Here is a 16955-nt window from a genome sequence, read left to right on the forward strand (position 1 = left end):
GTGTTCAATTATAGTAGCTTTCCTCGGCATCCTCCTTTTACTTTTCTAGTAAAATTAACTCTCTCGTTCATTGGTTGTCATTTTATCCTTGTTTTTTGGGGTATGTATTTAACTTAATCAAATTGTTAAAAATCCCTTTTGGAAGTATGGGTATAAGAGGCAAAATAATATCAATTTCTTTAAAAGTAAAATTCCGAAGGTGAAAACCAACTAGAAAATCAGAGTGAAATGTCAGATGAGGGCAAATAAACTAGAGATGACTGACTTAATCTTTACCAGCATTAACATTAAAGAGAGTCTGACTTCTAAACTTCTTTGATAGCCAAAAGACCAGGAATATTATCATAAATTACAAAAACTATGAGTGCTCTTTGATTTATTTTATAGGTCGGTAAGTTAGGCATAAAGGAAAGGAAGTGGTTTGCTTGAGTCTCTCAGTTGAGGTGATCCACCAGTAGAGTTATTAACCCTAACCCAGGTCCCTTGACTTATTCTGAGGTTCTGTCTACTGTAAGTTCACTTTTGCGATAGGGAATTTTTTACCTTAAACACTTGTACCAAACTAATTTGTGTGTGTGTGTGTGTGTGTGTGTGTGTGTGTGTGTGTGTGTTTCTATTTTTCCAGGGCCAAGTGCTTTCGGGGAAAAAAGGTCCTTGGAGATTATGATATCAAAGTGGAACAGGTAATCAGCCTAACGCTCTGAGCTGCATCTGTGTCATCACCAGTCCCTCTTGACATTCCAGAGTAAACCATCTAGTTCTGCCAAGTGGAGTACAGTGTTCGTCACTGGGTTTCAGGCCCTCCATCTCCTCAACCCCACACTTTCCCTAGGGCTTTCCTCTCTATGAGACATGGTCCTGAAGGTTGCATCTTCCAATATATGACTTCTTTTCATGGTTCTGGTGTCTGTAGAGAGGCAAACAGTGTGGCACTTAGGGTACTCTTGCTGTGCAGGGTTCTCAGGCTAAGGAGAACCTTAAAGGAATGTCTTCCCAGGACCCTGGCCACACCTCTGAGTTATTGGTGGCATGGTATTCCTGAGTAGGCACACGTCTGGTCTTCAGAGGTACCTTCCCTGGGCCTGAGGCTACACTTCAGAGAGAACTTAGAAAAGAACACCTCCTTGTTTTAATGCAGCAAAGTCCTGAAAGTCTCATTATTTATCTTCCTTTATTCTTTGCTTCATGATAAATAGAAATTAGGTCTATTTGGGTAGAGCGGGGATGCCCAGTTTAAATAATACATATGTTTTCTGTGTAATAATGGAAGTTACTCATCATTCCTTACCCAGCGTGCTGTGATTTATAGAGGACTTTCCTATCTATTATTGCATTTGGTTCTTAAATTGATAGGCAGGGTTGCTAAAATTTTTTCCCATTTACATATGGGAGAAATTGTCCCCCTAGAGAGGACAAGTAACTTGCCTAACATCTTACACAGCTAGTTGGAGGCAGAGTAGAAACAAAACTCAATAGTCTAAACTAAAACCTAGTGCTTTTATGTGGAAACCGATAAAGGGCATGTTTGCCATGGTTCATATTTCTGCTCTCAGAGAGGCAGCACAAAGAATGCTGGTCTGGGAGTCCGAAGACCTGAGTTTTGTTCCTGTCACTGCCAACAAGGCTTTTTTTGGTGGGGGAAGAGGGTAAAGGGAGGAAGGGGGTGTGGAAAAGTCACTTACCAGCTCTTTGGGTAAATGGGGATAATTATCTCTGTCCCTCCTGCCTCATAGAGTTTCTATGAGAGTTGGTTCAGATCAGTTTGTGAGAATGCTTTGAAAACTGTAAATAAAATGTTTTGTGGTAGGAATGTTGCCACTGCTGCTGTTGCTGCTACTATGTGGAGAATTTAGCAAAGTTAGGACTGTGAGTTTATTCTCCTACTGTTATTTTTATTTTTTTTTCATAGTAAAAAAACACATAACATGAAATTTACCCTCTTAATCCTTACCATTACTTTCCAGGCAGAATTTTCAGAGCTCAACCTGGTGGCCCATGCAGATGGGACCTATGCTGTGGATATGCAGGTGCTCCGGAATGGCACAAAAGTTGTCCGGTAAGTTCCTTTCTGTCCTCAGGGTTACTGTCATTGTCTCCATAGTTGCAGAGTGGTTTCAAAACCAAGCGTTGGAGTGGGATAAAGTGATCTTGTGTAGTGTACAGACCTTAATGTGTACTGTGTACTGTGCACAAGTAGTAGAGGAACGCAGAGAAAATCAGCTCCTACCTCAGGAAGCTCTTAGTCCAATGGTAGAAAAAGCTTCATGGACTTAGAGCTTACTTAGAGGTAACTGGATTCATGTCAGAAGGGTTCTAGGACTTACGCCCCACCTCAACCACTGCAGCTCTATGTTTTTATCTCTGCATATATCTCCCCTGGAAAACAGGATTCCATTGCTTTGAAATTAATGGAAAACTTCTGATCTATTTAAACCTTTATTTTACATTGATTTGCTTAGATTCATTCACTGAATTGGTAGCAGAGCCCTGTGTTCTGTATGAATTCTATTAAATCCCAGTCCTGTGTTCTTTTTATATTTTTTATCCCTGGGAACTCATAAGTCTGATAGAAAGCCTACAGTCAGAAGAGATATTGTGGGTGGAAGAAAATTTGCAATTACAGAGCACTTACATGCCAGGTAGTGTGCTGGGTGACTTATAGACGTGATCAAACGTGATGCAACAATTCTGTGAAGGAGTTTATGAGAATTCCAGATGGAGTACAGTGGTTTCCACAGTATTATTCTTCTCAGGGGTTCAGTTTGACTTCAGGTTTTCAGATGTCAGAGTCTTGCTCTAGGAAGTATTTCACTTCACTCTCTTCCCTACCTAAATCTGTAGTACCCTGACACTGAGGCCTCCAGTATCCAACAGGAACTTGGTCAATGACAGGAAAGGCAAGACTCAGGTGTCTGGAACCTAACAACAGGAAGTGTGAGCTTATCCATTCTGGTGACTAAGGAGGACAGAAAAAGAAGCCCCTATTCAGGTAGGGAGTAAGCTCAGGGAGATCATACAAGAGAGATGATAAGTTTCTCCAATAGCAGGTAGTGTGAATCATAGGGATGTATGCACACAGCAGGTGGTGACAGGGTCCTGGGATGCATCTGGCCAGAATAAAGCTGGCCCTTCCAGGTACCAGTGTAGGAAGTCAAGAGCTGTCCATGATTCTAGAGCTCTATTCCTATAACTGGTATATAAGGTTTGATCTTAGGCATACAGACGGAGCCAGTTTTCTAGAACTGAGAGGTCAGAGCAGCTCTAATACATGCCATACTGACTTAACGCTAAGTTCCCTAAGTGACTGAGGAGAGCTCCTTCCACTCTCACTTTAAAAGAATGATCTTTGAGTCTGGGCAGGACTGGAGCTGTAGGTGGGGGTTGGGTAGGTGCCTGGGCTAAGAACCAGGTAGGTCATTGCATATGGGGTGAAGCTGCCAAGTCCTTAAGGGTAGATGCTGCCACAGAATAGAATCTTTGGGAAGATGGGTTTCCTCAGGAGTAAGGGCATGAAGACAGGAGCCCTGGTCCTGTAGAGCAGCTGTGGCTAGGAGCTTTGCTGGCTAGAGGTGAAACGCAGGGAGCCTTCCCATGCATGGGAACATTCTGTACTCTCAGTGCTTCCTGTAGCTGTTGCTCAACCTCAGTTCTGCAAAAAATATTTGCACCTCTCCCTAGTGTCCGCTTTGGAAGAATAACATTGGGAAGACTGGCATCTGGTCTCAGCCAGCCTGGACACTTGCTCTCTTGGGGGCCCGATGAAGGCATTGCCTATTTTAAGTAGCAGCATTAAGGAGTCAAAACAGGACACTGAAATAAGAGATCCATGGTAGAATGGTCAAGTCAGCCAAGCATGTTGTCTTCAGAGTCCTCTGAGACCCCCTTGGTGTACCAACTCTGGAGCCACAAGGGGCTTCAGCTCTCATACTGTCCCATAGTGACAGGGGAAATTCTTGTTCACTTAAGGTGTGAGTGTCTAAAATGCTTTCTTCCCTCCTGAGGGCATTTGTACCTTAGAAACAGGTGCTTAACCTAGAGGAATAAGGGCATTTCAGAAATCTGTTTCTCAAATCTTCTTTGAGATGTGCCATTATACCTCATTTCTAATTCATAGAGAAATAATAACAAAATGAAGGACTTGAACCAGGTGGCTCCTAAACTCCTTTCTCTGTCTTGGGCTTTGGAAATGGGAGACAAACTGATGTATGTATGACCTGAGGTGCTAGTTAATGGCACACTTGCCTCTACCTTCTTACCAGATCCTTCCGGCCAGACTTTGTGCTCATCCGGCAGCATGCGTTCGGCATGGCGGAGAATGAGGACTTCCGTCACCTGATCATTGGCATGCAGTATGCAGGCCTTCCCAGCATCAACTCACTGGAATCCATTTACAACTTTTGTGACAAGCCATGGGTGGTGAGTGAGGTCCCCTTCCCCCGGGTAAAAGTTTTGGATCCAGGTCTCTCATAGCCACACAAAGTTTTTCTATTATCAGCTTTTTCTGGGTAATATCACTCATCATCCTCTAACTACAACCTCTCTGTGCTGCAGTTTCTTTGTAAACTGCCACCAGTTTCCCAGGCTGGTTATTACAGTACCCTAGTATTTCAGATCTCTTATAGAAACTAGTTCCCTGCTTTATGTTTTAAAACTGTGCCAGGGAGGGGAAAATGAGAAAGCCTACACCTAGGGGTTTGTCCCTCCTGGGATCTGGGATCTGGTGAGGGTTCACATTCTCACCCATTCGCAGTCGCAGCACATTGCCTTTGACAACACAAGAAAATAGCAGGGCTCCCTGGACAGACTTTAAGTTCTCCCTTCATTTTCACTAAGCAGCTGCCACATCTATGGCATTTTATATATTATTCTCTACAATTTATGGGAATGGACAGATTTGGTGACTATTTGGGGAGGCGGTACCTCTGAAATGATAACTTTGGTTCCCGTTTTCTAAATTTCCTTGTCATGGGTGCTTTGGATGTGAGGAAAGGCCTCAGTTGGAAAAGGCTCTACTTTGCATCAGTATCTTTGAGCACATCTGCCATCTCATAAATTGATCATGGCAGGCAAAGTGTGATTTTGGAAGTAGAAGTGGACCTATCAATGAAAATAGCATTCCAGGAAAAGCAAGAATGTTATCATCCCATATTGTTGCAAATAAACCCTGTCACTCTTTCTGGGTTTGTTAGAGACAGATACACTAGGGTTGAATTAAGCATTTTATTTCTAGGAGGGATGAGGATAATTTATTAAATTCAGACTGATCTTGAAATCCCATTTCTTCCAAAATCTTTCCTGATTCATTGGATAAATGGTTATAATGAACATTATCTTCCTATTTGTTGCCAATATCACCCCCAGATCCCAAATCCATCCTTTTATCTAAGTAAATAACCCTTATCAGATATTACATTTGCTTAATTGGTGACTGTGTGCCTGTGACTTAATCTAAGTGTCCAAGGAAGCAAGGGTTAGATGCCAAACCCAATACCTAGAACAGACAAGGACTGCTAGAGATAAGGTGGAAGAGGGTAGGGTAAGCTCCTAGGGGCCCAACTAATGCCTGGGAACTGGCTACCATTTTAATCTTGGCTGTCCCAGGACTCTGAGAGTCTGCCGTGGGCCTTCCTGGCATCAGTGTCGTGTCTGTGTAACAATCCTATGTGCTGGGAAGATAGGGACCCACATGCCTTGGTGCCATGCCAGGGCGTGGGCTGCAGCAGGACAGAGGTTGTAGGCAGAGCTGGCTGGGCATGCTGAAGAGTCTTGGGAGCTCAGGCAGGCATCCAGAGGCAGAGTAGGAGTTGGCCAAGCTGAAGTGGCCAGGCAGGATTTAAAGGTCAGATGAAGGGGCGGAGAGAATCAGGCAAGGCAGGAAAAGTATGAGTGTCTGGTCTTGATAGTCAAAGCAAGTTCAAGAACCATAGAATGGCAAGGACAATGTAGAATGCACTGGCAAAAAGAGACCTGGTAGCTGTCCCCAACTCCAGGCATGATCTGGGAGCCTACCTTCCTTTGCTTCTCTCTAGCCTCATTCTCCTCATTTGTAAAATAAGGTGTTTTGTCCAGAGGTCTCTAAAGTCTCTTTCAATAATGAAATATTAGGGGCTTGAGAGTCTGTGAATCATATTTTCAGTCCTAGTGGAGGCATTAGAGAATTGAAGTCATCAACTATGTGTCACTAAGCAAAGTGACCCAGAAATTCCAATATTTTCCCATATTTTAAAAACAATAACAAAATTCTATCTTTGCCCACAGAAGGACCACAACAGATGATGACTTGAACTGCCATTTGATAATGGAGTTTGGGAGGAGATATAATAAAAAATGGTAAAAAGTTTAAGGGCCAATCTTATTCAATCCTCTCATTTTACATATGAAGAAAATGAGGGCTAGAGAAAAGAAATCATTTGCCAAAGGATACCTAGCAAGTTAAAGGGAGAATAAGAATCAGAAGACTCCAGTTTTCTAGCAATCAAGTCCTGAGTTTTTATAGCTCCACCCCTATCTTCCTCACTGGCTCATGTGCCAACATCCATTATAGAATAGGACCTGGGATGTTGAAAAATGTTCTAGCTTTCCTTTCTCTGATAAATGGAAGGCAGGTTTGATCGGGCAACTTTTCCTTCTAGCAGTTCCAGATACTGGGTTACACTGTAAAAACAACACTAAGGTGAAGATGCTGGATTACTGCTTCTGTCAGCGCACTGGGGATGAGTGTGTGGGAATGTGTGTGAATGGATTGAGCAGGAAAGTCCTCTGTGTTTTCTGTGTGAAGAGCATGGTCTCTGTAGAAACTGAAAGGCAGCTGCTTAAATAGGAAGAGTTAAGGAATGGGAATAAAGGGGCCAGGCTATGAACCTGACTCAACTACTGTATGATTTGGGGCAAATGACCTCTCTGGGCTTCAGTTTCTTCACTTATAAAATGTAAGGGAGTGAAGTAGGGGTGCTAGATGTTTGCCAAAGGCCTTTCAACCCTGACACTATAATTGTGTGTATTTCACCTCTCCCTCATGGAGCTGTTCTGCTTTCTCATAGGTGAAGAGTCTAGCTGAGTTCAGTTCTTAGATGAGTAGTAAGACCCAGAAAGATTGAGTCTGTCTATTCTATATACCATGACCATCAAAACCTTCCTGCTTCCTTCATGACTCCCCACCCCCCCGCCCCGCCCCCCCCGCCCACTGCTCAAACTCTGATGACTTCATACTACCTATAGGAAATACCATTCCTTTGCCTGGTATTTGAAATTCCAAGACTAGGCCCCATGTTACCTATCCAGTTTCATCACTTGCCAGCTTGAGAGATGTAGATGTTTAGAATTAGAGACCCAAATTGCAATCCCAGCTTCACCTCTTTGCAGTTCTGTTACTTTAGGTAACTTCCCTACCCTCTCTGATTCTCATATATAAAATGAAGATGATAAAGTACCTAGTTCCTCAGTTTAATATGATTGAGTGAAATATTAAAATTGAGTAGGTACTGAATGAATGTTAGCTCACTCTCACCTTTCCCCAACTAAAGAATATGTTTCTTGAGGATAGGAGTCATTCACCTCTTTTATATCCTCAAAGCGCTTTGCACAAAGCTTTGCACAAAGCTCTCAACAGAGCAAATGATCAATAAATATTTGATTGTTGTTTTGTTTGTCGGTTCCATAAGTTATCTAGATAAGCTGAAACATTTGCTTCTCTTTTGCAGTTTGCCCAGCTGGTCACCATCTACAAGACACTGGGAGGAGAAAAGTTCCCACTCATTGAGCAGACATACTACCCCAACCACAAAGAGATGGTAGGTGATTGAGCAGAGACTTTAGTCTCTCTGCTATTTCTACTCTGAGCTTAGTCACATGTGACTATGGGGGCTCTGAAGAGGGCCTCGGCATTTCGCCCCAGAGATTTTGTTGGGGTTGAACTGTGGACCTGCTTCGTGGGGCCAGAGTGGCTGGATTTTAGCTGATAGCCCTTTGTCTTCAAAATCTGGAGACAAAATACAGAAGAGCAGAAACAAGCCAGTTTATCAAGCTGAGAAAGGAGTAAACCTATAGATAGGCAACCAGAAGATCCCACTATTTAGGGTTCTAGCCCTGGCCCTGCCACATGTCATTTGACTAGTTACATTCCCTCACTATGAGTACTTTCCCAATTGGAAAGGTAAATGAGCATAATTATTACTGACCAAGATATCTAATTTGGTACTTACAAAATTTTAAGTGAGATTCTATAAGTAATAGCCTTCTGGAAAAGTGTGAAGTGCTCCTCAGATATAAGGTGTTGTTTTTGTTATCACCAGGTCCTTCTATTGCTTTGGTTTTGTCAAGATTTCAATAAGATTGGGTTAACACTATGCCTTCTCTGAAACAATCCGAGGATATCAGAAGGAGCAGAGAGATAGCATGGTTGGTTGGTGCAGAGGCTGTTGCTAATGTTTCCTTCAAGGAGACCTCGAGCTCTCTCCCTCTCTGTCCCCGCATTCTCTGCCCCAGGGCTTCATGGTCAGTTGGTGCTCCTGTTTAACTCACTGATTGAGACCTTCTGCCCTAGCATTCCAGGTGTACTTCGGAGTGGAAATTATGTCTGTTTCCCTTCCACTCCCTTCCCCAGAAAGGATCTCCACTTGCACCATTTCTGTGAATCAAGAAACTTCTGGTATATTGTGCATGGCCCTGCTTATCAGTAAACAACATGTAGAAGATGAATAACAATGACCTTGGGCTTTGAAAAGAACTACCTCCTTCATCTTTGTCAGAGCTTCCTCAGGGAGAGGCTCTGGAACTTTAAGTCCTTGTCCTAAATAAATCCTTGAGACCAACATCAGGGCTTTCCCTTTCAGGGCAAGCCAGGAAGCCTTGCAGAGGATGAGGAACCCTAAGGGGTCTGTGTTTGGCATTCTCCAGGAGTCCAACACACAGTGGCGAGGGGACTGAGTTTAACAGAGGATGAAGAGCAAAGTTGGATTTTTCCTATTGTAATATCTAACAGGGATAACCACCAAAAAATTTTTTAAAAATTGCAAAGTATACTCCCCATCTACCATCCTTTTCCCACAGGGGCCTTGTGTTATTTTTCTTCTGGCCTCTATCTTGAAATTTGCCCTCAAGTGAAGACCTCCTAAGATATCTCTGAGGTGTCAAAAATTAAAGGGAAATTTCAGCTCTATAAGAGAAAGGCTTTTTGGCTTTAAAAATGTTCTAAAGTTGGAATGAAGACATTACTAATCAGTAGAGAATTTCTAAAAGAAACAGCAGAGAAGCCTATGGACATCAGTTAAGAGCATTAAAGTTAGTTCACTTGGAGAGATAATACCTAAGTCTATTCTTGTCCAAAGAAGTGTGCTAACTTTGCAAGACCATCTGCCAGAAATGGTATCATGGGGATTACAAGGTGTGGAGGGAGTTTAGGTTATTGTAGGTCTCATACTGAGTGACTCCATGGCCATGTAAGTCACGTCCCCAAACAGATGAAAGTATATGAGAAAATTAGGATGAGTTGAGATTTCAGTAGAGCAGGGAACCTCAAACCCTGGGCCCAGACCAGTATCGGGCCCAGTAGGAGGTAAGCAGCAGGCGAGCTAGCAAAGCTTCATCTGTGTTTGCAGCTGTTCCCCAGCACTAACATCACTGCCTTAGCTCCACCTCAGGCATTAGGTATTCAAAGGATCAGGTCAGGTATTAGATCATGAGGTATTAGATTTTCATAGGAGCACTGGTTTCTGGTACCGAAAAGGTTGGGGACTGCTCAGTAGAGGATATACAGCCACATATGGTGTTCTTTTCACTTTTTGCAAGTCAGCCTGTTATGATAACTGTCAGCCTGCCTTCTTGTATTGCACATCAGAAGGCTACCCCTTCTCACATTTATAACATTCACTACTTCTCCCATCAGATCAATTAAGGTAAGAGAAAACATATTTTCCTAGGGAGAAAAGGGAAGAGTTCAGCTCTGGAAAACAAACTAAGCCAGAATCAAAACTTTCAGTAACAAGTACTGGCCAGACTAAAAGGGTTTAGGAGGCAGGGGAGAAGGGCTGAGGGGAGGATAGAAATGTCATGCTGCTTTCCCTAGCATTTGACAGGTTCTGGGCAGGGGTCGAAGACACAAGCTGTAACATGCCCCATCCCTGCTCTAATGCCCTCCATTTGGTATTTCCCATTGGCTGGCAACGATGAGGCCGGTGGTGACAGCCTGAACTCTGCAAAGAAGGAGAACTGGGTTGGTCTTCAGGACTCCCAAAAGAATGTGGTGGTCACTGGTCGGCACTAGGGCTGAATGATGTCGACATATTCCTTCCTGATGGTCAGGTGTCCCTGGTACCAGCTGCAGGTGCCATCAACATTCTTCATGCAGACAGAATGCTGGGCCTGGTCCCCATAAAGCTTCCGTTCCAATAGCCAGTCTGTCCAGAGGCACTCATTGGGGGCCGAGATGGTACAGGGCACTGTATAGCAGGTGGTGATCTAGAGTCATAGCCACACAACATCAAAGTGAGTAAGGTGTCCTTTTTCTTTTATTGCCTTTCAGACTCTTACATATTCTTACAGTCTCACTCAAATGCCCCTGTCATATGAAGCCTTTCTAGTTTCCAAAATTCCCACTTTCTCCTTCCCCGTGTTCCCCACATACAGTATTGCCTCTCTAATGGCATCTCTGGAGTCAGACAAACCTGAGGGTCCTTATTCTGCCACTGACCTTGAGCAAGTTACTTTACTTCCTAGTGCATTAATTTCTTCACCTTAAAATCGAAATCCTAATTCTTCATACGTTTGTTATAAAGACTAGATTAAAATATTTTAAATAAATTGACCATTACAGGGCTTGGCAAAGAGTAGCCTCTCTTTAAACGGTAGCTATATTGCCTCAGTTTGCCTTATATGATGGCTACCTTCCCTGCCAAAATGTAAGTGCTTTGCAATCAGGGACTATGGACCATCTTGCTTTCCCATTCGCAACTTCATACAGTGCCTGATCCACAGTAGATCTCAAGTATACTCTAGTAAGTGAATAAATGCACGCATGAAGGAAAGAATACATGAAGGGTGAGGCTACAAGCTTCAAGACCCTTCCCCACCCGCAAAAGACCTTGTAAATGGACATCTCTTACTTGGCAGCCACAGTTCAGGTGGTAGTGGTGATTCAGACTTTCTCTCTGCAAAAAGGATAGGTTCTCCCAGGGCTCAATGTAGTTACACAAATGGATGAAGACTTTGCCATCACTGAGGACCTGACCTTCAAGGGGAGATGGAGGAGAACCTAGCATGAGGAATCTGCTTGTGAAGCTCCAGGAGCTCAATTCCTTGAAGAGCTCAGAGTTGAAGCCTTTTCAATGACTTTTAGGTGGCACTGGTAACATAAGGCTCAATGAAGGAACCAGAAAACCCTCTATAATCTTCATATTAAAGATTACATTTGTACAGAGAAGAGTTGTGGGATGCAAGTCGTTTCCTTTAGCATGGTGCAGAGAGAAGAACATGGGCTTTAAAGTCAGAGTATTGGTGGAACTCCCTTCTTTTCTATTATTTACTAGTTGTGTGACCTTAAGAAAGTCATGTAACTTCTCAAGTGGAAGATAAGAATAATATGGTTATTGTCAGAATTAAATGAATATTTTAAAAGTTCCCAGCTCATTGAGGATGCTCAATAAATAATAGGTCCCTTCCCCTTTCCTACCCTTCCCAAATATCTACGCGTACCTATCTTAATAAGTCTTTCCCCTTCCCCATAAGAAAGTTGCCCTCCTTTACTTTCCAAACTCTTTCCTATCTTCCAAAGACACTTTTCAGTACCACCTAATCTTCAAAGCCATCCCCGACCATGTAGCCCACATTTCTTTGAACTTTGGTTGCTCAATCATTTATTTACTGGGCAACTACTAGACCTAGTACCAGGAATACAGAAACAAATATGGCAGGATTTTTGCCCTCATGGAGCTTAAACTAGTAGGTCAGACAGATAAGTAGGCAAAAATCACACTGTTGTGTGATTATATACAATGTGTAGTATAAGAACAAAGGAAAGCACAATTATCTCTGTCTGTGGAAGGGGTAGGAGCAAGGAAGGTGTCTTAGGAGAGATGATGCTCATGTTGGGCCTCAAAGAGATATGTCAGAGTTTCCCTGATGCCTCCCAGTGCTAGTAGAGGGCTAGGCACACAGAGGGTAGGTGCTTAGGAAGGAAGTGGCCTCATCTGTTAGTCCTGGGACGTGGAGGGCTCAGTGGTATGCTCTGCCTCTGCTTCTCCCATCCGGAGGCTTCCAGAGCAGCACAATTCCACATCCTTAGAGCCAGGAAGCCCCTACCAATGTGGCTTCCAATGCCTATGACTTTTCAAGAGCCAAGTCTGGACTCTGAGCTTTTTGAGCACTATGACTTATTACTGAGCCTCCACTCTCTTAGCCAAGGCCTGGCAGCAAGTAGGTGTCCATTCATTGTTGAATGGATGAGCAGATACTGGAATTTCTCCTCCTCGTCTCTCCATCTGCTATGTTTTTCTTTTTCCATCACCTTTCTAAGTATTTTTCATCCTTCAGGGCTAATATAGATCTGCTTACAAAGTGAAGCTTCCCTAATTGTTTATGACTACACAAATACCTTCTTCTCTGAACTACGAAATAATATAGTATTGTATTCATTCACTTATGGAGTCATATTCTTGTGTTGTTCTTTAACTGTTCTATCTCAATCAGCTCAGTATGGAGGAGACCTGCCTAAGCCCAAGTTCGTGGAGACAGAACCATGTTACACTCAAGTCTCTTTTAGGGCTTATGCTTTATTGTATCCCCAGAATAGGCCTGGGGTGTGAGTTAGCCACAAAGGCTCACTATGAGTCAAGAGTGTGACCTGATGTGGTTGTCTAAAGCTAATGCCATCATATACTACAGTAACTATAATGTACGTGTTGGGGGTGGGGATTACGCACACACAATTCTTTACTCTGTGAAACTAACACCTCTCCTGTAGCGTTCAGGATCTCGTGCTAGGGAAGAGATGGGGACAGGCTCTATCCCATTGGAGAAGGTTGCCAGAATAGAAAGTGGACTAGGAACCATGGCCAGCAGAAATGGAGTTAACTGTTGTTCTCAGGCCTCTGAGGGTTCATCATAGAGCAGGGGACAGAGCCGAATCCACAAGGGGCAGTTTCAGAGGGGCAGATTTTGGCTCAAGATACTAATAATCTTATGCCAATTAAAGCTGTTTGAAAATGGAACCCAGCCACCCTATACTGGGAGAGCAACCTGTCCTTAAAGTAGTGAAGCAATGGCCAACATTGCTATAATGAGGACTCTTGCATTGAAAGAGAGATTACCAATGCAAGGCTCCTCCCCATTTAGAGGCTGCCTCTTAGTAACACAGCTCTATTTTATACCCAAGAAAATATCACCTGGGTCAGTTTGCTGCCCAGTGACAGCCCTGGCTCCTCCTTGGCTGCCTTCTTAGGACAGAAACTCTTGGGCCACTTGCTGCTCTTTAACTTACCAGTCAAGAGATACTGCTTCTGGCTATTTGCTTCTAGTTTCACACCACAGAGGGAAGAATCAAAAGGGGTATAGATATACTGAACATCCTTGACCTTCTCAAATCCTTTAAACATCTGAAAGGCAATTACAAAAAAATAATATTGGGTCAGTGAGTAAATGTTATTCTTAACAGGAAAAACTCATTTCTCAATCTAAAAAAATTAAACAAAAGTCTAGGATTTGGTGTACAGATAGCCCAACTGGATCATTTCTCTCTTTTAAAAAATCTGAACCTTGGTTTACTCCAGTGAGGGGAGTTACCTCTAGTAGCCCCCTGCATAGGCAGCTATAAGACGAGAGGGACACTGAAGTTCTGTCCTGCACTGTCACTCGGATGATTTGAGCCTGGCTCCCAACATGTCATCCACTTCCATTTCGGCATCTATACCCCTGGATCACTGAAATGGAGTGCCTGATATACCAGCCCTACTCCTCCCAGAACACAGACCCGCATTCTTCCCAACAGCGCAGAGGGTAAAAGCCCTGTCCTGTCCCCATGTACCTTTATCTGTTTGATTTCATACCGGATCAGTTTTTGAGTGTCAGCTGGGTCTGCACTGGCAGGAACTACCTTCTCACTGGAGACTTTGGCCCGGATGGCTGCATAGGAAGCAAAAAAAGGGAACCTTCAGTAACCTATGGGAGCAGTCCATCTGGGATCTGGATGACCTGGGACCCTTGGAGAATTCTGAGTTTAGGTCTTGTTGGGTTGTGAGAATGATGTGAGAGAGTGAGGACCTAGAAACCCCTCCTATGCAGTCAGGCCTATTAGGTCCTACAGTCTCTACATTCTACGTGCTAGTTTTTAGAGTCCAGTTCTCCTTAGACCAGGGTGCCGGAGAGTAGAGATAGGCGGCTTGATAAAGGAGGGGGGAGGAGCCCCTGGAGGGCAGTCATTGTGCTGTCATCTACTGATATAGCCCAAGGCCTAAAACAGAGCCTGCCCAGCATTTATATTAGTAAATGTTTATTGAATTAATAAATGATCTGACCCTGCACAGAGATAGTTCATCTCTTGCCATTTGGGCATTAATCAAAAACTGTTTGTGAAGTTTTTCCTCTGTGCCTGGCCTAATACTAGGTACTGAGCCCATAAACATGATTAAGCAAAGGTCCCCATCCTGCATAACTGTTGGTCTAATGGAGAACACACTCACGAAGAACAACAGCACAGCAGGAGCACTAAGGTGTTAGAGATGCTGTGGCAGCATCAAGGAGTCAGGAAGCCTTCGGAGAGGAGGTACCTGAATAAGACCCGGAAGGATGGATAGGAGTTTGCCAGGGATTTAAAGGTAGGTGAAGGGGCAGTCCAGGCAGACAGAAGAGAAGGGGCAAAAGATGTGTGTTGGGGTGGGCACAAGGTGGAAACCTCAATTATAGGCTTGGACACAGAGAGCTGTTTATAATGAAAGCCCGACTCCCTGGCCCCTGGCTTCCTCCTCCCCAATCCAGTAGTTACAATAATCACTGCATAGTTCCAGTGACTTGTTCACTGACACTCTTTAATTACAGTAGGCAGGTGTGTGTGTGTGTGTGTGTGTGTGTGTGTTTCGGGGTGGGGGGGGGTCACTGTGGAGGCCCCTTGCAAATCAGCCAGGCTCTGTGCTTGCAAGGTTGCTATGGTGCCTGTCCTGCCTGACCCACCAGCCCCAACAGGAAGCAACTGGTGCGGGATATGAGCACCTCCTTTTCCCTCCGGGTCTACAGCTGGGCCCATACCAATTCCACAGAACCACCCCCCGCTGTGGACTTCCCAGGCCTGTAGACTCACCAAGCGCTGAGTAGCAGAAGTGCTGCTGGGGGTGCGCGGGAGCGCAGGTGCATGCCTCGCTCAGTCCCGGCGGCCGCAGCAGTGCCAGCAGCCGCAGCAACAGTGCCCAGCTCGGCATGGTCCGGGGGCTGTGGAGCATGACACTGCAGAGCCCCGACTAAGACAGTGGGGTCTGTAGGAACAAACAGCCCCTCCAGCGCTCCTTCAGAACATGCCGCCCCTCGCCCTTGGCTTTATGAGGTAGACCTAGGGCCAATCCCACCCGGATGGGCTCCGCCCTCCTTTGGCTGTAGGCCATCTGCGGCTGCGGCTGCGGGACCACGGCCCTCCTGAACGGCAGGCTCATTAAGATGAAGAAGAAAGCCATGAGAGAGGCCTCTAGCCTCTATTTCCCTGTTAGGGCAATTAAGCCTCCCAAAAGTGGAGGGATGGCGCTGGGAGAGGGGATGGTGGTCATGTCAAAAAGAAGAGCCACAAAGACAAATGCTTGAGGCAAAAAGACAGAGGGACTGTGATTCAAGCCTCAGGAACAGGAGTGAGGAGAGGCACAAGCAGAGTGAGACAGGCAGAGGCAGACAGAATTACAACAGGCAAAAGATACAGTGACAGAAAAGGACGGACCCCTTGCTGAGCTGCACACTGGGAATAAGACAAGCTACCCAGGGCTTCTTTCAGCTGCAGGAAGTGTTTTCAATGCCCTATTTAAGGAGGCTCCAAAGCAACAGTAAACAGTAATGGAATAGGACACAGAAAGTAGGGGGGTGCGTGTGTGTCTTGGCTCTGTTGGCTGGGGAGTGAGGCGGGGTGGTGGGGGCTTAGGGGGTGGGGTGGGGAGATGTCAGAGAAAGCAGCCCTTGCTTTAGAAACCCTTTCGCATACCCAGAGCCGAAGACTGCAGATGGCTGAGGACAATGCTCTTGGTGGGAGCTCAAAGCACATATTATCTCATCAGCTAGGGCAGACCTGGGACCTCAAAGCTCTCTTCGAACCCTAGGTTACATTGATTGCTATCTCATGTCACTATTCACCAGAGAGACTATGTCTTGTTATATAAGGTGGGGCAGCTTAGAAAACAAAGAACCAAGGCACTTGGAGTAGTGCGACCAGAGCCTTGTCCACTCCGTTTGCCAAACTATAGTGCTCCAAGGCTCCAAATACAAAGAGATTCACAGGATTATTGTAGTAGGATCATGCTACATAGTGCTGGACTAGAAGGTAGGAGGCTAGGTTCTGATTCTATCACTAGGTAGCTTTGCAACCTTTGCCTCACTGGGCCTCACTTTATTCTCCATAAAAAAGGGTTGAACTACATGATTTCCAAGTCCCTTCGAAGCTCTTTGCCCCAGCATCAGGTGGCCTCAGCCAGGAATACTGAAATCCTCAGGTCAGGTACTCCCAGTATCTAGTCACATGAGAATCTGACTTTTCATCAGTCAACGTTATTTTCTTTAAAAGGCATCTTTTCATTTCGATGTGGTAATGATATTTGAAAAGAAAGAAATTGAAAGAGAGCTGAGCCTGACAAAGATGAGGTTTGGTGTCTGGGTTGGTTCAGCACACAATACTCAGACCAATATAGAGTCTAATGTATTATTAGACAGGATCTTCAACAGTGTCTAGTCCAGTCTCTTCATTTGGCATGTGTGAAGACCAAGGCTCGGTGAAGTGATGT

General features: G+C 44.5%; 2 protein-coding genes across 2 annotated transcripts in view; one reads left to right on the forward strand and one right to left on the reverse strand.

Annotated features, from left to right (window-relative positions):
- Nucleotides 1-16955, forward strand: part of SYN2 (synapsin II) — a 156359-nt gene that overhangs the window by 106546 nt on the left and 32858 nt on the right. Inside the window, exons 2-5 of the mRNA XM_016125408.2 lie at nucleotides 626-683; nucleotides 1965-2056; nucleotides 4260-4416; nucleotides 7701-7790. Of these exons, the coding sequence (XP_015980894.1) occupies nucleotides 626-683; nucleotides 1965-2056; nucleotides 4260-4416; nucleotides 7701-7790 (397 nt within the window). The remainder of the gene's footprint in view (nucleotides 1-625; nucleotides 684-1964; nucleotides 2057-4259; nucleotides 4417-7700; nucleotides 7791-16955) is intronic.
- On the reverse strand, nucleotides 7192-15946 carry TIMP4 (TIMP metallopeptidase inhibitor 4). Its single transcript, XM_016125409.2, has 5 exons — nucleotides 15284-15946; nucleotides 14015-14112; nucleotides 13472-13586; nucleotides 11100-11224; nucleotides 7192-10455 (listed from the first exon to the last, which is right to left on the reverse strand). Exons 1-5 carry the CDS (start codon nucleotides 15420-15422, stop codon nucleotides 10258-10260), a joined length of 675 nt encoding a protein of 224 aa, XP_015980895.1. The 5' UTR covers nucleotides 15423-15946; the 3' UTR covers nucleotides 7192-10257.

Source organism: Rousettus aegyptiacus, unplaced genomic scaffold (genome assembly GCF_014176215.1).
Source record: "Rousettus aegyptiacus isolate mRouAeg1 unplaced genomic scaffold, mRouAeg1.p scaffold_m13_p_4, whole genome shotgun sequence".
Lineage (NCBI taxonomy): Eukaryota > Metazoa > Chordata > Mammalia > Chiroptera > Pteropodidae > Rousettus > Rousettus aegyptiacus.